The sequence below is a fragment of the Podarcis vaucheri genome, assembly GCF_965113315.1.
Source record: "Podarcis vaucheri genome assembly, chromosome: 6".
NCBI lineage: Eukaryota > Metazoa > Chordata > Lepidosauria > Squamata > Lacertidae > Podarcis > Podarcis vaucheri.
In genome coordinates, this window is record NC_138764.1 from 87,404,253 (window position 1) to 87,426,979 (window position 22,727).

A 22,727-nucleotide genomic window follows, 5' to 3' on the forward strand; every position below is an offset into this window, starting at 1 on the left:
AGACTACCAAGTGTCATCTGTGCATAGGCAATACTGAAAGTCAGGGGATTTGGTGAACTCACCGAGGGACCATGTGTAGAATGTGAAGGGCAGATTCCCAAGGGACCCCAGTGCAGAAAGAGAAAGGTGTGGAAGACCTTCCACCTATGGAAAAACTGAACTGTCCCCCCATTCAGCTAGGCTGGCGCTTCTACAGGGAGATCAGGCAACTATTAAGCATCTCTAAAATCCATCCAGCAACAAAAATATATAACCTTTATCAGACTCAAGAAACTAGAGAATATAAGCAGCGGATCACCATGCTTTGAAGAAGAGAAGCTGCCAAGTATTTATCTAGGCCTCTCTTATTTTGTCATAATGTTGCCACATTGCCAGTGATAAGAAACCACAAAGCGTTTAAGAAGGCATTCATTCATTAGCTTACAAACAAACTTTATTTTTCTAACTCCCAGATTTTTGTTGCTAATCACATTGGGGAGGTTATGAGACCTCCCTTTTGCTGATGCAGGTATATAATTGGATAGAGCTAATATTGCTCTAATAAAGTCATAGCCTCTGTTTAAGTACTGGCCAGACTCAAAAGGCTATTCCTTTTCAAGGAATATGATTGCTACAAAACATTTGAGTATCACCAGCTAAAGAAAAAGGATGTGATAGAAACAGGCACTTCCTCTGCAAGTTACTAGAGCCTAATTATACCCGTATCACAGGATAATCTGATTAGTTAAACTCCTGAGCATTAAACAGCATCTAGCCTGTTCCCTTGACTCCTTTATCATTTCTGAGGACTGAACTAGAGCTTCTACGTGAATAACCACATTTCTGATTTGTGTTTCAGGCTTTGGCCAATTTCAAGGTGCCCTATAATTTTCACAACAGATATCAAATACAGAGGTAATTTTAGATTGCTAGTTTAGAGATGGAAATATCCCTTCTACTGCCATGATCAAGCGGTAAATAATTTTGAGAAAACATCTTATAGTTCAGTACTTTATTTTTGCCATGTGCCAAAAGGACTTGAGCAAAGGGAGGCTTTAGCAGTTTGATAGGAAAAATCTCCTCCTGAGCAAAAGCTGGTGTGTGTTTTCAGGACAATGCTACATTCCAGGTTCAACATTAGTTTCTCTCTACATCCATTTTCAAGGGGCCTGGAAAAGATGCAAGCTGCATCGCAATGAAGTCTCTCTTGAACACTGAGATGTCACAATGAAATGTAGCATGTGCATTAGCTTAATTCCATGAAGACTGAAAAGCAGCTCAGCCTCTGTAAGAGATTGGTCCGGGTTTAATGAAACGATTGTATCGGAGGTTTCTGTAACATTGTGATTTACTGCTAACAATTTTAAAAAGCTTTGGAGATAGTAGCTCATGTTACTGTATTTGACATGGGCAAATGTTAAGGTTAGTTTTGATGGTCTGAAAGTCACCGTATCATGAATTTAAGACAGCACTTTGTTAAGTAACCCACAGAAGAATCATGTATTTCCCAAAAGAGATTCTGGAATTATAAGAACAAAGAACACCTGGCTCGCGATCCTGGAGAAAATTACCCAGGCCACTTCTCTGAACAATAAGGGACAGTGAGAGTGTGCACATGTTCTTTCTAACAGAAACAGGTTGACCGTCTTCAGTGATTATAATGTTCAAAGTTCAGATACTATCTCATGGAATGGAATGCGGGGGTGGGGGTGGAGAAGACTGAAAAAAGTTGACTTTTAAAAAATAGCTATCTGGCAAGTTGTTTCAACTAAACTGTACATTTAAGGCTTGTCTGTGGTTTGTGCTACATAGAACCTGCAGATTAAACATTGTTTTCATAAATAATGTGACATCAATAGTCTCTTGGTTCTTGAATATGTATTCTTTTTACTGAAAAAATCATTCATAAATTAACATACAAAAATGTACAAACACATGGGTAAATAAATGTAATGACACAAAGGATTGCTTTGCTGAAAATTGTGTGTGTTTTAAAACACTATAGATTTCAGTGCAAAAATGTACCCCTGGCACCTCATAGAAAACATAAGAGCAAGCTCAAACAATAGGATGGAAGGAAGCTACATGTTGTTCAATGCTACCTTTTCCGAGCAGGTGTTTGGAAATGCATGGTGGTTGCTCAGCTGGTAAACTCTTTCAAGAAGAGGAGCTGTTTTTTGTTTTTACAAAATGTAGTGGCTTTAAAACAAATGTTTTAGCAAATAAAGACCCACATGGCTCATACAAAAAATAATAACAACACGCATTTTTATCATAGTGTTCTGCCCCCAGCAGTGTTAGCCAACCGTGCTGATGGAGATGGGGAGCACTGGCCTTGTTGAAATTTCAGCTGCCAAAGTATGTACAGTTTTTAAAATGATTTTCTTTTACACTATAACATCACATGCGCTTGACATTTATGTTTTCAACAATTACATTTACTATATAGTATTTGACTTAGCTGATAAGAATAACAGTGCACATTTCAAAGATATTCCACATTTTAAAAGAGGAAAATAAAACAACTTGATTGGAAAGAACAAAATAAACCAAAAGCCATTGATTAAGGAGTAAAACTGACCCTTTCATGCTAATCTTTAATGCCTTTCTGAGCAGAGGTAATTCCTTTTCTTGTTCAAGAATAGGGGTTCTAGAGAGGTGGCAATCTACTCAAAAGCTTGAGGATTTGAAATGCCACACAGACCAATATCTATTCGGGTGTATGTAGATGTGATGGTGAATTCAGACAATTTGAAAATACATTCCTCAACTGAAGCACCATTAAATAAAGATGTTGTTTTCTATCAGTTTTCTAGATTAAAAAAAAAAGACAAGCAAGAAAAGGGTATGTGTCTTATCCACATCTGAAAAAAGTCAAAATTTAGAAGTCTTTATTGCTATATGTGCCATAAAAAAATAAAAAGACACGCAAATCCTTACCTCTGCAGCAGCCATGAAGGGTTCCCCTTATGAAATATTTTAAAGCACACTTACCAGCATTCTCAAGAGCAGACTTGCTGCCTTTCATATGGGCTGATAAGACAGACACAAACACACGTGCGAGCGCACACACACACACACACACACACACACTTTCATAACTCTTTTGAGACGTAAGAAAATAGGCTTGGTCAGTCACACCCACAACAAATGTATATGGGGATCATACATCCACCGAACCAAAGAAACTAAGTGTAAACTATGCAAGTTAAACAAAGTGAAGGCAACAATGCAATAAAAGAAATTAAAGTACTTCTCAGGTTAAGTACTCACAATCTGCGTCTATAAATATATATTAGAGCAATCCAAGAAGACATTTACCAGGGCTATAAGCTCTAGTAAAAAAAAAAAGTTTGTACATACAGTATGAACAGGTGGATTAGTTTTTGAAAAATGAAACAAAAAAGGCACAAATCTAAGATGCCCATTTAAACAAAAACCAGATCTGTGAAACTGAATGGAGGATATGAACCAAGCACTTGTGTCACAGAGACTCACATTCTGCCCCCCTGAACTAATCTCAATGCCCTTCATTCTTTTAATTATGATTTGGAGTCTGGATATATTTATCCCAGTATTTGTACTTGTGCAACACCTTCTCAGTTAACTGTAATAACCAAGAGTTCTAACCTACAATTTTAACCTAGATTAGTTCAGTGTACAGTTTCATTTACACAATAAATATATCAAAATACTATAACTTCCCCACGCCCAAAGTTCAATTACAGGAATCACTGTAGACTTTGCAAACTTAGTCTGAACCAAAAATGTGTGGATATGAGGGGTGAGTGACGACCTACAACTTTTTGGAGAACCTGTCCCTTGCAAAGGTGAAGCTGATTTAGAAGCATTTCTTCCTGTGTTTAGCTTCCACTATGAGATATATGGCAGAATGTGATCAATCAGCATAAAATTTTGAAAGGCTATCCAACCACAAAATGCACGAGACTGGTCTTTGTTCATTAATGAATGGAATCCCTATTTCCAAAGTCAGATTCCACCCCCCAAATAAGCACTGCTATGGCTTCCATTTGTTAAGCTTCATAACCTACTAGCAGAGTCCCAAACCTGCAAACAGACAGGTAAGAAGCTCTGAAGAAAATTGCTCACATGAATGTCATCTGATGTTCTGAAGTGTTTGCGCAGGTGGGGGCTTACATAAATTATCTTATGTTGTAAACCTTCAGCTTCAGTTCGGGATCATAAAATAGTTATATAAAAAAGCAATTTCTACAAGCTTATTTACACCTGCACTTCTTTAAGAAGTGATTCTGTTGTGTGTGTATGTATATATATTTATATACAGTATATAGTCTTCAAGCAGTTCAGTTAAAAAAAAACCAATAGAAACACAAATGTAGAAGAATGATATCATTGTTAAGTAGCAGTTCATCTCCCATTAGGGTCATTGCCTCCAGATAAGCTTCTGGCACCCAAAGTCAAGAAGCCAATGGCGTCCTTTTTAGCCAAACTGGTTTGATGAACAGGAAAGCACATTCAGTCACAGTTTGGTATTGAAGATTAAGGAGATGGAATGCTGGAACAAAAGCAGCAGGTCACATCACTGTTCTTTAAAAAGAGAAATCAAAAAGCAAGTGAAGTCCAAGCTCGCTGCACAGTCTTGAGTGAGTTTATAAACTGACGATCTGTGTGCGTGGAGTATTATTCTTCAAAATTACTGTGATCCTTCATTAGACACAAGATTTTTCTTGTCCAAGAGATACCTACAAAATAATATGTTTTCTTCTTTTCATCTTCTCAGTATTCATTCACCAGAGCCAGCTCTGGCGTCAGGTTGACAGTTATGTTTTTATACAAGGCGTCATATGTAACATTTGGAAAGTAGTTCAAGTTATTGAGGCCATCTAATTCTTGCCTCTCTTTGGACTTCCTCAGCAGTGCATACCTATTGGAATAAAAAGTTGGAAGACGTTAAGGTAAATATTCAAAATTGAAGAGAGAAATTAGTGTATTTCTACTAACAGGATGCTTAGTATGATAGACTTCTGTCCCTAAACATATTAAAACCATTCAGAAAGTAATGAATGGAGACTGGGATTTCAAAAAGCACACTGAGAAATATTTTTAATTTGCAATTAGAATGGCATCAGACATATTGTGGCATGAAATGCAACATAATTTATTTTCAAGCCTAACCTCCTAAAAAAATCTATTCTGCACAACTGCAAGACTGCTTTCCATTTTTCTATATTGTGTACAGGGCTGCCACAAATACCAGGCCCAGAGCCCTATGGTCTTAGCTTTCATTTAGAAAAAGTAAGTAAATCTGACATACCTAAAGAAAGTTATAAAACAGTGCAGAGTTACATCTCTAAGGCTTTGACCTCAGCAGGCAGCACTATTGCTAAAGACAGTAAAAATACTTCATCGCTGTTGTTAAGCAATCAGATGAAAGAATGTTGACCACCCCTACCTAGGACTTGTGATTGAATGATTTGGCTGCGCTCCTCCAAACACCTCTTTGAACCACGTTGCAGATTTGTTAATTGGGGCAAATCCTCATGAGAGTTTAATATAGCCTGGGGCTATTTTCAAGGCCAGGGCTTAGCTCTGAAATCATGTGCAGAGGGGCCACTCTCCAATGGGCTTCCTATAGGCATCATGGTGAGAAACAGGAACTTGAACTAGATAGGCTTCTGGACTGATCCAACTGAACTTCAGTGACACTCTGTCCCATATATTTGGAGTTAGAGAGGAAAGGCTGCTAAGTTGAGGGACAATACCTGTAGGAGGTTTAATTCATGGCTACTCTGATTTTAAATGTTACAAACAATCTCTGCCTGCCAGCTGCAGCAGCAGAATGAAAGCTGGGAAGTTAAGTGAAATAATGCATCAAATGGCTCATCAAGGCAAAGGAGAGATTGGAAAACAGCCCAGAACATGCACTGCAGACTCATTCTATGCTTGAGTGTGCAGTTAATTTAGAGACCATGCTGCAATACACATACAATATGTGTGTGTGCTTTATGCAGGGCTGCCCTTTTATCTGGTCTGGAACCTGCAAGAAGTGCAGAATGCAATGGACACGCCTACATACAGGAGCAGGTTACCAACAACATGCCACTCATTTGCTGAAAGAACTGTACTAGTTGCCTATTTGCTACCAGGTCAAGATTCTTGTGTTAATTCACATAGCCATTAAAAAAACAAAACAAAAAAAACTTAGGCCCCAAGTACAGGCAACTGCCCATTTACTCAGGAACCACATGTTTCTGCAAGATGTAAGCCCCCCCTCCCCTGCCAAAAATGCCGGGTGTGTCAGTGGTTGTACATGTGTCAATCGCACACCAATGGGAAGTTGCCTGTAGCTTAAGGACTTCCCGATCCCTTACACTCCATCTCTATCACAGAGATCTTCTGTTAGGACACATTTGGTTGTCCCCCATCGTCCTTACGTCCAGCCAGCCTTCACCAGGGACTGAGCCTTTAGTGTGGCAGGCCCTGCCCTTTGGAACTCCTTGCCAATGGTCTGGCAGATGTCATTCCTATTTTGGAACTTGAAGTTTTTACCTTGAATTGTGTTTTTATTGTAATTTTTGTTAGGAAACTGGCATTTATTATTCAAATAAATAAATTACACACACACACACACACACACACACACACACAAACTGTGTAACACTTAGAAATTTCCTGTTTACTTCTTTATCACAATTTCTGTTATTTAATAGCAATTGGCATTATCCTGCAAGAATAGCCACTACTGGCAAAGTTGCCAACTCATCCTCAGCGTCTTTTTCTTAAAGCAAATGTACAAAATATCTAGCTGCCTGTTTGGGGGAAAGTAGTGGGGAAAGCCTCATTCAAGTGGAGAATACTGAACTCATCAAGTTATTTACATTTAAGTGCTTGGATCGCTTTTAGAGTTCTGAATGTCATGGTTCAGAATAAAGTAGCAGAAGCATGTTTTAGAATAAAATAGGAGAAACATATTTCACAAGTGCAAGCATTAGTAAATCCTCATTTGTGGCAAGCTAAGGCAGAGAAAACCATATAAGCCTCTCTCAAGTATTTTAATGGCTGCTGGGTATGCCCCTGATTGTACCCATGAAGCTGCCTTGTACAGAATTGGACCATTGGTCCATCTAGCTTAATACTGTCTATACCAACTGGCAGCAGCTCTCCAGGGTTTCAGACAATGGGTGTCTCCCTGACCTACATGGAGATGCTGGAGATTGAAAATTATACGTCTACATGCAAATCAGATGCTCCATTGAGCTATTAGCCTTCAATATAAATTAGTCTGGGTCAGCTTCTTCTGCCCAAGTCCCATGCAATGAATATGTATAGCAAAATAATGGCATAGCTATATTTCAGTGAGGCGTGGGGAAAAAATCACGTGGATTGTCCATGATCAGAAGTTGCATTTTATACATGCACAGCTGAAATTAATTTTATTGTAGCTGGCATACTGACGTTTCTGGTGATGTTACAGGGCTGGCTGAGCACTGCACAAGAATCCAGAATCTTCACTCTTGGTAATCCAATTGAAATATTGGGCCTGTTTAGGCAAGGGCTGAGCAAGGTATTTTTATTCTATTTACATTAATTGGGCAACCAATGTGATTTCTGGAATTGAGACACAAGGAAATTGTATATGAATGTCTGGGTTGGTAGGTTTGATCCAGCACAACGAAAGTTCTTGTACCACTACATATATTTCTGTGATAGACATATCACGTCAGCTTTATGCTTTATGCTAAAATCATCTGCATCTCTCAGGATGGTTAAGCATAGATTAAAATGCTAAGGAATCACAGAGGTGCAAGCCAATATAATCTGTAACACCAGACAACGAAGCTTCAGATCCACATACATTTCTGAAGAAGTGTGATTATACCAAGCTTAACTATGATGCTGGAGAATGATGTTGAAGAATGTAAGCAACAACACCCCATATATGGTTTAAAGTATCACACTAGAAGCTTTTAAGTCACGTCTCCACCCTTAGTTTTTAAGGAGACAGAGTTTTAGTGTTTGAGATCAGACAGGTTAGCAACAGACACATGCCTGAAGTGCTAGGAAATCTGTACTCTCATGTGTAATTCTCTGATAAAATTTGACTTGCCTTCCTAAGAACTGCACTTCTCCTCTGTGATGATGAGGAATAGACTTGTATTTCCCTGTATCTCCTTCTGGCCGAGTCACCAAGTAGCCTGCATAGTGCACTCTGGAGAGGAAAGAGGAAAGAAAAAAACTTTTTAGCATTTTTTACTTCAACATTTGCCAGGACTGCACTATCTGAGCAATAACCCCCACAATATGGTTTGGAGGTTCTAGCAGCGGAGCGCAGCTATCGTATACCCTTGACTGAAGAACGGTACACTCCTTCTATCTGGGATGGTCGTCCTCTTCCACTGAGCGTGCAGCTTCGGGAGGGACGCACATGGAGCGGTGAGGAAGGAAGGGGACACCCACCTAGCCAGCCAGATCAGCCGAATCAACCCTGGCGATCAATGGGGTGACAGATGTCGCTGCCAGATCGCCCTCACATCCGCTTCTCAGCCTTTTGGCTAAGATCAAGTGTAGTATATGGTTTGTAAGCTAGTGCTCCTGACAATCTTATGTAACCAAAATGATCATATTTATACCATGTGTAGGTCAAACGCTTAACTGAACATCATACTTTAGTTAGGAAATACAATGGGCAATTGGGGGGCGGGGGAGAGAAGCAAGCATTCGACCCTGAGACAGAGCAATCCACCACCCCATCCAGAACTGCTAAGTAAAGAAAACCCATCCCACAGGACATAAAAATGTTATAGATCCTGGAAGATCTTCCTTAAAAGTCATGCAGAGGGGGGTGGGAGTTGTCTAAATGTTACTCTGAAAGACTGGAAGTCACAGGCACATGGCCAATTACACAGAAGGGAAATGGGCAATGCCTATGGGCAGCTTATACTGCCAAGATAGGTGTGTGTCCCAGAAGAAGTGTCACCAATCCTCAAACATTCCAAAGCCCTACCCCCCATGCCACAATATTTTATATCATAATTCTCGTTATTTATCTGGCACACTGGGAATTGGATAGCCTATGGGGGAGTCATAACACAATTAGAACTTGCATGTAATGCACCCCCTCCCACCTATTTTGCATGCAATTTACCTGTTCCAAAGGTCATCATCTTCTCCGCCCCAGCCCCAGAAGGCATTTGGAAAGCCATTGATTTTTTTAAACTGTTCCACTGTTAAGCCACTCACTCCTCCAAAGAACTCATTGTAAGGGAGGCTGTATAAAAAGAAGTTTCAGTCAAGGTTACTATGAACAGAACTTAATACAGGTAAGAACAAATTTGGCTTCCTTTTCATTGCCTGTCATAAATAGCACTTTTCTAGGATGCAAACTGACACAGAAGTGTCTGCCTCTGCTTACTTTAAACCATTTTAACTTGAAAAGTAAAGCACGTGATTGTAGTTACTTACAGATACATATATTTATCCAGCTTTGCTGCAAAGTGTCTTGGCATCTGCCCACATCCATAATAGTTACGGTCATTTTCAGGTATATGGTCCACATCATGGAAGATTAAACAATCCCAGTCCAAGTCCTTCATTGCTTCCCGAAAGCCAACATTGAAAAGCATGGCGCGGTTAAAGGGTTGGTTACCAACCTGAGAGAGAATCCCAACAAATTAATTGCATGTGTTCATTCATTTGTTTACAACACTAGAGATGGAGAATTCTGGTTCTCATTTAAGTGCTGACCTGATTCATATCACTTAGTATAACGCATGGATCAGAATGCAGATTTTGCACTTCTCAAAATTTTGCAACAGTTTTCAGCTCAAAAATAAAATAAAAATGAAACATGTAAAAAAAAAGGTGGGTGTTTTGGGATAAAATTAGAAATGTGTATATTGAGATAAATATATTTTAATATATTGCAAAAGAATACATATTTATGTATTTAATACAATTTTAAATACATATTTTTCTTTTCTTTTTTAAATCACAGATAATGCAAAAACTGAACAAACTTCTACATGTACATGTGTGAAATCGACATTGACTGGGAAAAAACCTGATGTGTCCATCCCTACCAGGAACTTTAGGGATGCAAATCCTATGTTGTACCACTCAGCTATATCTCATTAATTGCCAATGTGAGGACTACAGCTAATTGGCAGAGTTCATGCTTTACAAGGTTTCAGGTTCAATCCCAATCATCTCCAGTCAACAGAAATTCAGGGACTAGGTAAATACTTCTGACTGAGATCCTGGAAATCTGCTGCACACTAGGACAATGTTGAGCTAAATAAATCAACCATGTGGCTCAGGCTGACAGAAAATGTTGTTAGAAAAACACAATGAGTAGCTAGGGATAAGTAACTGTCTCTCTTTTTCATAGAATACCTGCTTAGAACTAATTTCAGGAAAGACCTGAAGAAAAATACAATCTAAATCAAGGCAGAAACATATTTAGAAGGTATACAAAAGATGTAAGGGCTTTTGGAATTAACTTGCAACACTGCTTGAACAGGTTAGGTTTCTTCTAGATCCCATTTGCCCAATACTACACAGACTGGCCAGTTTGGATTTGTGGCCTGGTCATTTTCCGCAGCCTGGGGGCTAGAAGCTCTACATGTCTCATAAATACACTACAGATATATATACTGACTTTCTAACAGTTAATTACCGCCCAGATTGGATGAACAACTAGAGTAACTGCAATTTACTTCAGCTTGACAATTACTTCGACAATTTTCTTCCTTTTCTTGCCTCCCCCAAAAATTCTGCTTGCTACATAAACATAGGGAAATTTATCACACTTGCCTTTTTCAGTTGCATAGGCTATGAACTACTAGTGCCAAGCCCTGAGGAGTTCACATGCACCTTTAAGGGCAGCATGGCAAATAAAAAATAGTTATGATATGGTATCTCGGTTACTTGCAGAGAGTATAGTTATAGGAGCATTTCAATGCTGCACAGCAATTTAATATGAAAAGTTCATTTCAAAACCAAGGCCAAAATCAGCAATATCAGCTAAAAAGAACTTATGGGATGATTACATCAGCTTTCAGAGCAAAGTGTGACACCAGAAAATAATTTAAGTTTAATGGTAAATGTTTGGAGAGGTTTCATAAAAACCTGCTGGATTGATTACAGGGTAAAGTGAAGTAGTATTTGGGTCCCAACTGCTGATCACAGAAAGAGGACATTCACTACCACACTGGGAAAGCTAACATGGCATGCATTTTGGCATCACTAACTGCAGGCACATTCTGGGCACATTTTAGGGATTTAATACAGTATGCAAGAGCCCTATGGAAAGCACAGTTTACTGTCTTTCTCTCAACGCGTATTTCGGAAAGAAAACCATTACCAGGTCATCTTATTTCAATGTATGTTCTTCTGAAGAGAAATTGGATTGGGGGCAACAATACACACAAACTAACTTACTTGCTCAATAACATAAAATGCAAACTGTAAACGTTGGTGTTGCAGCATTGGAATAAGGTGTCTAAACAGGACTGGCAGATGCTCATAACGGTTACGGAATGGGATAAGGATTGCCACCTAGAGACAAAAAAAATGACCATTAGTTCTTTCTAGATCTTGGAAGCAACCTAAACTTTATCAGTTCACAGGCTACCAGCACAAAACACCAAGGACATGTAAATCAAATGGATACAATCTTCAATAATAAAATCTTCAAGAATGGGCAACTGGCTAAACTATCCTCATCCCTTGAGAATTGGAACCAGGATTTCATAATCCTTCTAGCGTTTTAAAGCCTGCTCCAATGCAAACTTTTGTTATGTACAGTGGTACCTCTGGATACGAATGGGACAATGCACACAGTGACTTGCGATCTCTGTCACACGCAGTCTGTAGTCCGCTGGCAGCAGGAGTTCAATATGGGTATGTCTTTGAGTTAACATCTTACATCAAAAACCTAACAGTACCTAACTATCGAAGGCTTTTCACCAAAGCCAGACTGAATGTCTTCCCCTCTGCAGTGCTAGATGGTAGGTTGAGAGGAGTTCCCTACCAGGACAGACTTTGCTTGTGTGCTCAAGACATTGATTCCATAGATCATATTTTGTTACATTGTGCGAAGTATGAGCGGGCCAGGGCTGAACTGATACTACCCTTGCTGGTGCCTTTCCCGGGAAGGTCAGAGGCTCACTATGTCAGGTTCCTACTGGAAGACCGGACAAAAGATAGAGCGTTGGCAGTGGCAAAGTTTTTATCGGTGGTTGCAAGAACAAACGAGCCCTATATTCCAAACAAAGTGCTTGATTAACCTGGAAGTAGACTGTATGAACTCTATACTAATTTGTAATGTTTTGTTGGGTCTCTGGACCGTAATAAAGATTGATGATGATGATGATGAATGGGATCCGTTCTGGAGCCCCGTTCACATCCAGAAGCAAACGTAACTAATGATAGCATGTCTGCGCACGCGTGTGTTGCTTTTTGCCGCTTCTGCGCATGACGTCATTTTGAGCGTCTGCGTATGCGGCGAAACCCGGAAGTAACACGCTCCGTTACTTCCGGGTTGCCGCGGAGCGCAACTTGAATGCATTCAACCTGAAGCGCATTCAACCCGAGGTATGACTGTACTCAAGAGTTACAAACAGGGATTTCAGAATATTAAAGACATGACCAGACAGCTCCATGTTAGGGAGCAGAATGGTCTGAACCTATTTAATTCTTTTATACAACAACAGAAAGCTTCAGCTGCCACAGGTACACACTTAACAACATAGACCAGGCTAGACTGTGCAATTCATATAGCCTGAGGAAGAGAAAGTTTGTATGGGTGTGTACCCACCAGAATATCTATAGCTGTGGAAAGCAGTCCTTTCTAAACTGATTTCTTCTTCAGGACTAAATTAGATGTGTTAAAAAGGAGGCTCTTTTCCCCATCCCCAGTTACTATAATGGGGAATGTGAAATGGCTACAACTTTTTTTCTTTTCACAGAAGTGGATTAAATGTGCAAGCTCAACAGTCCCTCCAGAGTCTATTAAGCCTCCCAAACTGGGGGCAGATACATCTGAGGGATTTTGTGCAGGCACTTTGGAAGTTTGTTTCTTTAAAAAACAAAGGGGAAAGTATTTTTCATTTTCTGCAGGAATTGGATGTAAGTTAGCTATGCAAGCCTATTATTTTCCTTACGGTATAATAATACTATTGTTTGGGAAAGATAAGCTTCAGCTTCCCCTGTCTTTAGATTACCTTCCAACGAGGCAAACAGTCTTTAGGCTTCCAGTGGCCTCCTAGTTTGATAGCAGGGTCTTGAGAGAAGAGTTGGTGGATCTCTTCCATACTGATTTCACTCATATTTACATCAATAGGGCCCTCTGCGTACATAGTTAAAAAGCAGGTTATGAGAAAAAACAAGTACAGCTCTGATTGAGAATATGCATTTACAATTCTTGAATTTCTTTACCTCATCCTATTGCTGCACAATTCAATTCTTACATTTTCATAACTCCCAGTATGACAAAAGCAATTGATTTCTATATATATATATGGGATTATAATTGATTTTGAGGTGTGCTTAATATGTTTTGTAGAACATTGACTTCTCATATTAAAGGAATGATGCAGGTGAAGTTCAACACTTTGAATCAGGGGCCAGCAAACCTTTTCAGCAGGGGGCCGGTCCACTGTCCCTCAGACCTTGGGGGGGCGGACTATTTTTTTGGGGGGGGGGGATAAACGAATTCCTATGCCCCACAAATAACCCAGAAAACCATTTTAAATAAAAGCACACATTCTACTCATGTAAAAACACCAGGCAGGCCCCACAGATAACCCAGAGATGCATTTTAAATAAAAGGATACATTCTACACATGTAAAAACACGCTGATTTCTGGACCGTCTGCAGGCCAGATTTAGAAGGCGATTGGGCCAGATCCGCCCCCCCCCCCGGGCCTTAGTTTCCCTACCCATGCTTTGAATTCAAGCTTCATTGAATTCAACTGTAAAGTGTTAAGCAGATAGACTGTCTCATCAGGTTTAGGGTAACAATATAGGAGGCTGTAAAAAAAATTGCACTTATCATAGTTACAATCCTTATCCCTCTCATGACTTGTTCATATGTTTTAAACAGATTTTATATATGTATATAGTTTAAATTCTATCTCTGTTTAATTGTATTTTAATGATATATTTTTCTGTTTTTAGCTGTACTTGTTTTTATCTGTAGTAGATAGGTAGCCGTGTTGGTCTGCCATAGTCAAAATAAAAAAATTCCTTCCAGTAGCACCTTAAAGACCAACTAAGTTAGTTCTTGGTATGAGCTTTCGTGTGCATGCACACTTCTTCAGAACTTAGTTGGTCTTTAAGGTGCTACTGGAAGGAATTTTTTTATTTTGTTTTTATCTGTAAGCCACCTTGAATCTCATTAGGGAAAAAGGTAGGGTAATAATATTATTATTAATAATAATAATAGCTTGCATTCAAAGTTTTTAAGAGACTCACACAGCAAATGTTCAATGTGGTATCTAGCCTGGTCTTTCAACATAATTATCCGAGTTCATGTTTGAATCTGAGTATTTTAAGACCAGCAATACATGGAACATGCTATCTCATCTTTGGACTGAATTAGTGTTACAATCTTCTCAATCGCTCAACCAGTGAAGCACTCATTACTACTAGAAAATTGAGAATTCTTGAAGAACAACGAAGACTTCAAATACACCATGAAAATAAAGAGTACCTCCTACTTACTCATCCAACTGGCTCTGAAGCCCATAAGGATGATGAGGGGCTACGAAATGAAAGGAGTGATGAGAAAGTAAGGCAAATTGTTCTGCAAGTCCTTCGGTACTTACTCATAGAAGGGAGTCTTTCAGGGCAGGTATGGTTTGGAAAGTATGTAAAGTCTTCGGGAAGAAAAGTTGTTGTTTGCAGAAATGTTTCACTGTGGTTCAAATCAAGAGGATAATCTGGGAGGTGGGAGGAGAGAAAAGAAGAGTGCTATTTAGGCTATTAACTTTGCAGTCTCTTTTATTCATCAACAATATCTGCTGCTAATCACAACATTTAGAGCAGGGGTGAGCAAACCTTTTCAGCAGGGGGCCAGTCCACTGTCCCTCAGACCTTGTGGGGGGCCATACTATATTTTTTTTTGGGGGGGGGGAATGAACAAATTCCTATGCCCCACAAACAACCCAGAGATGCATTTTAAATAAAAGCACACATTCTACTCATGTAAAAACACCAGACAGGCCCCACAAATAACCCAGGGATGCATTTTAAATAAAAGGACACATTCTACTCATGTAAAAACACGCTGATTCCAGGACCATCTGCAGGCTGGATTGAGAAGGTAGTTGGGCCACATCCGGCCCCCGGGACTTAGTTTGCCTACCCATGATTTAGAGTACTTCGCTGCTTCACCATCAAGTGCTATACAACACAAATAAGCATGTTCCTAGCATTTAATTCTATATTAAGCAATAAAACTATGGAATTATTAATGGGTTACAAATCTATAAAGCAACTAAGGCACTGCTGACAGTGTTTTCCCAGAGAACCCATACAGTTCTCTAATACATTTGAAAAATTCCAGCCACTCATTCTAAGGTTTGTCATGCTGCATCTCTCTTTTTGTACAACCTCAGTGCCTTGAAAGATAAGTTTTCATTATTAGTTTGAAAAAATGTGATGCACAGAGTAAATTCAACTATGTAATAACTGTTCTGGCTGTTATCCTTTGCCCAAATATAATCTGGTCAGGTAGACTTTGCTCCCCTAAACCAGACTCCTACAACTGCCTTGTTCCCTTCAACCACAAGAACCTACTAAGACACTTACAGACACCTAGCTCAAACAAAAAAAATGCTTTACAGGATGCTGCAGCTGAATCTTAAGCTGTGCAAATTCTATGCACAGTTATGGTATTCTTGGTTTAACAGGAATATGTCCCAAGGTTCTTCTGGGGACAATAGCACAGGTGCAGCCTTGTGCCTCTCTGCCTAATCTTCTCCATCTATTTGTTTTTCCCCCCTAACTCCATCTCTGTCCAAGGGCTGTAAGTTATGCCTCCCCCCCCCCAGTCAGTTGAACAATTCACAGAGCATTTTTAAAAAAAAATGAAATGTCAAGTCACAAGTGCTTCTTTGCATTTTCAGGGAATAATTCACTAGCCCCAAGCTATCAAGTGAATCAGTAGGGCCTGCAAAGTTAAGACAGAAAAGGTATTGCAATTATAGTCTAACATTAAAAATTACCCCTCCGTCATTTCAACTCATGCCATAAAGATCAGCAATCATAAAGCTTATTGTATTGGAACATAATACAACAGAAGCTTACATGCAAATCAGCAATGACAATCCAGAGGACACCATTAGCATCTGGATGAGCCAGCTTATCATGCCTATTTGTTATAGTCATTGCCATATTTAAATAAACAAATTTCTATTAAAATCAGGCAAGTACATGTTGTATTTCTGCTTGCTTTGTTCTACTCGTCATGCTTTTCATGAATGTTGCTATTTTAGTATAGCACAGGGTTCCCTGCTAACACACTGAAAAACGCTAGAGAGTTCAATAGTAGTAGTACTAGCAGAAGCTTCCTTTAATTACTGGGATTGTGCACAGAGCTGTTGCATTCAGTTTCTGCCTCCAGGTTTCCCATTGACATCTGACTGGCCATTGTGAGAACATGATACTAGACTAGACAAGGTATTTGGCCTGATCTGGCAGGGTTCTTATGATCTTTCCATAAATAAGATAAACCTTCACTCCACTCACACTGCAATTCTACCAAAGTTTTAGCTTGTTTGTCTTTTCTCCACAGGTGAAAAGAGAAAACTACTGAAAGGTATGTGGATTATTCAAATGTAGCTGAATGACAGTTCCTCCCAAATTACAACATCAATAGTGCATCCTAGGACCAAAGAACCCTTGGACCAACTGCCTGGATTGCATGCCAGGTTTCATAACTTCCTCAAGCCATCTAAAAATAGCATTAGGAAAATGAGACAACTGGCATTTACAAAGATGACTGGCTTAGTTGTGTAATCTAAAAAACTGTGACAGATGTATAAGGTTATTAAAGGTTCCTTCTTCCCCTATGCATAGGGAAATCCATATCTTAGAGCTCCTCCTTCATTTATCCTCCCAGAAAGAGAAACTCTGCAGTAGTTTCCACCTCTTGGGTGTGGTAGTTAAATGGAAATTAAAATGACATTATTATTGCCAAACAATACTGAACAAATGAGACCAAGTTGATTTTGCAACCAACTGTGATTCAAGAGTTGTGCGTCAGCCCAAAATGATGACAATTTCTATGAATGTATGCTTGATGGTTTGGGGTTCAATATAACACTAACAGAAGACAGGAGTGCCTGGCATGCTCTGGTCCATGGGGTCACGAAGAGTCGGACACGACTTAACGACTAAACAAAATAACACTAACAGCAATGAGAAGACCAGTGCAGTACCTAATTCCAGCTCAGAGTATTTGAACAGCCCAGAAAGACATCTACGTCTGCTTCATTGACTATGCAAAAGCCTTTGACTGTGTTGACCACAGCAAACTATGGCAAGTCCTTAAAGAAATGGGAGTGCCTGATCACCTCATCTGTCTCCTGAGAAATCTCTATGTGGGACAAGAAGCTACAGTTAGAACTGGATATGGAACAACTGATTGGTTCCAAATTGGGAAAGGAGTACGGCAAGGCTGTATATTGTCTCCCTGCTTATTTAACTTATATGCAGAATTCATCATGCGTAAGGCTGGGCTGGATGAATCCCAAGCCGGAATTAAGATTGCCGGAAGAAATATCAACAACCTCAGATATGCAGATGACACAACCTTGATGGCAGAAAGTGAAGAGGAATTAAAGAACCTTTTAATGAGGGTGAAAGAGGAGAGCGCAAAATATGGTCTGAAACTCAACATATGGTCTGAAACTCAACATCAAAAAAACGAAGATCATGGCCACTGGGCCCATCACCTCCTGGCAAATAGAAGGGGAAGAAATGGAGGCAGTGAGAGATTTTACTTTCTTGGGCTCCATGATCAGTGCAGATGGTGACAGCAGTCACGAAATTAAAAGACGCCTGCTCCTTGGGAGAAAGGCGATGGCAAACCTAGACAACATCTTAAAAAGCAGAGACATCACCTTGCCAACAAAGGTCCGTATAGTAAAAGCCATGGTTTTCCCAGTAGTGATGTATGGAAGTGAGAGCTGGACCATAAAGAAGGCTGATCGCCGAAGAATTGATGCTTTTGAATTATGGTGCTGGAGGAGACTCTTGAGAGTCCCATGGACTGCAAGAAGATCAAACCTCTCCATTCTGAAGGAAATCAGCCCTGAGCGCTCACTGGAAGGACAGATCGTGAAGCTGAGGCTCCAATACTTTGGCCACCTCATGAGAAGAGAAGACTCACTGGAAAAGACCCTGATGTTGGGAAAGATGGAGGGCACAAGGAGAAGGGGACGACAGAGAATGAGATGGTTGGATGGTGTTCTTGAAGCTACCAGCATGAGTTTGATCAAACTGCGGGAGGCAGTGGAGGACAGAAGTGCCTGGCGTGCTCTGGTCCATGGGGTCACGAAGAGTCGGACACGACTAAACGACTAAACAACAACAACAACAGAACTTTGAACAAATAGACATGTAAGGTAAATTTTCTGATTGTATATCTGCTTTGCTTTTTGCATCATCATCATCATTTAGTGCAGAAACAATGAGCCTACTTCTCCCCATACTTGCTCAATGTTCTGGGAATGTAGTGAAACTAGATGGCTTTTCCTAGGTTTCAGAATGAGTCAAACTAACAGGTCTCCAATGAGCTTTTGGCCTAAAGGTAAGGTAGGCTATACCTTCTTGTAGATAATGAGCACTCGTTGAGATACTGTTATTTAACTGACTACAGGCATCCTTCTAAGGGTCCACAAATGGAGCCCAGGTCCAGAAAAGAAACTATTGAGTTTGTTCCCACAGCTAGACTGGCTTGTTTTGTCTGCGGTACTTCAGGAGCAAGGGAGGCGCACCATGGGAAGTACTGTGAAGCATACACAAGCATGAGGCTGGTTCATATAAAACCATGTTTGTTCTGTACTATAACTTAATATGGTGTGCAAACAAGGCTAATAAGCTGTCCACTTTAGCTCACTCAGTGTGAACTGTTCATATAGCAATGAGCAGTGATCAAAAATGTTATTTGGCTATGTATTTGAGACAGAAGAGTGTCAACTGTGTCATCAGCAGGCAAAATCACTGTGCAGTGGGCTACTGGTAAGACTACTAAGTGACTTGGGTAACCATCCAGAAGATGGAATAAACAGCAGAATCACTTCTGGGTCTTTTTCATAGAAACACAGGAAGCTGCCTTATACTAGGCCAGACTATTGGTCCATCTTGCTCAGTATTGTCTACATTGACTGGCAGCAGCTCTCCGGGGTTTCAGGTAGATAATCTTTGCCAGCCCTGCCTGGTGATGCCAGGGATTGAACCTGGGACATTCTGTGTACCCTAGGCGAAACATTTGAAAATAGACCTCTGACAGATCTAATGTATTAAATAGATGCCAGCTGAGAAGAGAGCTATAATGCGCAGCTGAACTACTGGCACCATATGCGAGTTCATTAAACATAGGGAATAGGCATTTTATTCAGGTCATAGTAGAAACAGTGTTAGTTAAGTGACGTGTGTTATATATTAGTAACAACCCCGTAATCGAATCAGAGTAAAGCTTGTAAGGTGTCTAAAGGTTGTTCAATGCTTCTTGAGATAAGGTCAGACAAAGGGAAGTTCCCCACTCCTACCTGAGATGGTCTTTTTTACCTTATGAGAAATGTTTAGTAAACATACCTGAGTCATTCCCACTGCTGTTCCTCTTGGCATAGGCACTGCGGACCACCTGTTCATAAACCTGAGCTCCTATTGTTCTCATGTTTTCACGAATCATGATGCCTTGGGCTTGCATCATGAAGAGGTAGGTGTTCACTGCAAGAAAAACGAAGTTTAAATTAGTCACAGCCTTTTTACAGGAAGAAGACAAGTTCTAAAATCTTTTAAAAATTATTTATTTGCCAATGGTCACTACAGAATGTGTCTTATGTATATTGCTTCTCAATTGCTGTGTATTTTAGATGTATGATATATACAGGTTTTTGTTTTGTTTTTGCTTAAACTCACATGCACTGGAACAGGTTTGTGTGCTTTGAGGTGAAGAAATTTAATAAAATTAGTGAAAGCAGGAAGAGACCACAAGGGCCAACCTACAATGCCAATACTCTGAAAGGCCCATCTCTTCTCACCCTTTAGAAAATGAGCAAAACTAGCTAGACATGCCTCCCTGGGCAGGAAGTTTTGTAGGGTGGGGGTGCCACTACCAAGAAGGACCATGAAGTGAGAAATAAGGTAGCACACATATGCTACACAGGGAACCAAAGACAGCAATTAGGTATGCTTTGCAATCATGCTATGTAGTGAACTGTGAAGACTAGATGCACATTTTGCCACAGGCTATGCAGGCAGGGAGATAAGTAGCACTGGAATTTTTTCAGATCTGTTCAAGCACAGAGTTTGTTAACTCCAGGCCATTGCTTTTATTTTGACAGAAGTGGAAAATAAATTCCATCCAGGCAGAATGTGCAATGTCAATGCAAGTTGACAAAAAACACTAAGTTTTTATTCAGTGAAGGGCTCTCCTATTTAAAAACAAAGGCCCCTTGCAAGTTTACACTACAGAGGAGAATGTGTGAAGAAATTGTTCTAATTATTGCATGTTGGAAAAGTCCAGTGGGGTGAAAGCCCTGATCAATACTTATTCTGACACTGGGGTTATTTAATGCAACACACACAAAATGAACCATGTATTTCAGCTACTAATTTATGAAAACTGTATCAACTGCCCTTGATTTTTACTTGATGCAGTACTAAAAAGTTGGCCTGCAAATAAAAAGAAACACAATGTTGGCCTTAAACACATACATCAGAGAGTAACACACAAAGGGCTAGACTCTAGATCGTTAGTCAGCAAGAAAAGACTGCATCAAGTTAGATCTGAGGAAGCTCATAGATAACAAATTCATTTGGTTGTGCCATGGCTCATCAGAGGAAAGCAGGGAGTCACTTTCTCAGGAAGATTCTTGTCAACCATCCTGTGCAAGAGGCCTATAGTTTTCCAAACTACAGTAAGCCCACAACTTATACACATTTAACTTGTGCCGATTCAGCTTTATGTACTTGGCAAAAAAATTAAAAGGGGGCCATCCAAGAAAAAAAATACTTTGGCAATCTCACCTGCCATTTGAACCCAATGTGTTTTGACTATACACACTTTTGGCTTTAGATGCAATCCCCACATAACACCCACATAGGTTGCAGGCTTGTGGTTGGTAAAAAAAATTCTATGCTGGGCTTTCATACTAGGTCATATGGGAAAGGGGTGGTACTCACATGAATGCTCTTCCATGAACAAAAATAAATATATCCATATGTTCAAAAAAACTAGATGTGAAAGGAAAGAGTTCTAACATAGCCTTCTCCCAGACAAGTTAATTTTATAATGGACGGAGTGGGGGTGGGCTTTGGAGGAAGATTCAATAATGTGAGAGCAGTCTGACATGGTACAGCCCAGATAAAATATTCTGATACAATCTTTTGCAACATGCTTTTCTGAGAAGGCAGATCCAAAATATTCCTCATGCACCCTCTACCCCAGTATCTCATCAGCAGCAGGGAGGGAGGACTTCTAATCTACATATAATTGTGCTAGGCAGTGGATGATGTACAGATAAATACACCAAAACAGCTGTCATACAAAAACACCTAACAAATTGCTAGAAATTTCAACCAGTAGTAATGCCAAGCTATTATCCAAACAGTGTTGCCTGAAAACTTCCTTTAAGTTGAAGATAATGAATCGAAATTACTGGGTGGGCTCCTGGAGGCATTCAGGGCTTGTTCACAAAATATTCTTAATAACTATATTTGAATATTCTGTTTAATCAGACATTATCCTTCATCAGACGTTTTGCAAGAATATTTGAGTTTGCTTTTAATGGCCAACTCACAGATATCTGTCATGCTTTTAATGCATTTTTACAATGCCACTGGTAGCCATGGTGGAAATTTAGTAAAATTGCATTTCTTATTAAAATCTTTTAGACCTTGCAGGGTAGTTTTTATAGTCATGTAAATCAAGGGGGAAGAAGGACTCCTCTAACACATGAATATGGCAACTATAAATAAATTGAATCAACAATTAGCATTATGGTATAAAGTACACAAAGAGTGGTGGTGGCATCCTGGCAACAAGGAATGCCCAAGCACAAATATTCAAGTATTTAGAAAAAAACTCAGTCCCATTAAAATGCTACGTAGCAGGGGTGAAAGTACAGCATTCCACTTAAGCAGAATACAGACACTAGAGTTATTTTTATTTTTTCAAGGAATAAACTTTACCAAGCTTCTTTCACAATAGCATTTCCACTTAATTATATTAATCAAAATGATTCCATGCTGTGTTATTTATAGCCTTACCTTGGCTAAAAATTACAGTATAGATGCGCTAAGTAAATAAAGGGTTTTCACTCAGAGCTGCCACATTAGATTGGTTGAGTTAAAGAAAGCAGGACTTCATAATGTTCAGCTCAGTTTGATCAGATACTTCTATAAAGCAGCTTTCTATGAGATGAGATCCATGGTAAACATTCGTCTGCTTTAGAGGGCCTAAAGGTGACCTGAACTCTCTAGCCCTACCCACATCTTTCTGAAAATTTTCAGGTTATTTTCCTAGAGGCACT

General features: G+C 39.7%; 1 protein-coding gene across 2 annotated transcripts in view; it reads right to left on the reverse strand.

Annotated features, from left to right (window-relative positions):
* Positions 1-1,846: 1,846 nt before the first annotated feature.
* B4GALT5 (beta-1,4-galactosyltransferase 5) overlaps positions 1,847-22,727 on the reverse strand; it is a 57,561-nt gene continuing 36,680 nt past the window's right edge. For both annotated transcript variants that reach the window (XM_082226339.1, XM_082226338.1), the window contains exons 2-9: positions 19,786-19,920; positions 14,790-14,903; positions 13,185-13,309; positions 11,401-11,517; positions 9,424-9,611; positions 9,107-9,229; positions 8,069-8,170; positions 1,847-4,885 (exon numbers count right to left, since the gene is read on the reverse strand). In XM_082226339.1, coding sequence (XP_082082465.1) covers positions 4,738-4,885; positions 8,069-8,170; positions 9,107-9,229; positions 9,424-9,611; positions 11,401-11,517; positions 13,185-13,309; positions 14,790-14,903; positions 19,786-19,920 — 1,052 coding nt within the window. In that variant the 3' untranslated portion in view covers positions 1,847-4,737. The remainder of the gene's footprint in view (positions 4,886-8,068; positions 8,171-9,106; positions 9,230-9,423; positions 9,612-11,400; positions 11,518-13,184; positions 13,310-14,789; positions 14,904-19,785; positions 19,921-22,727) is intronic.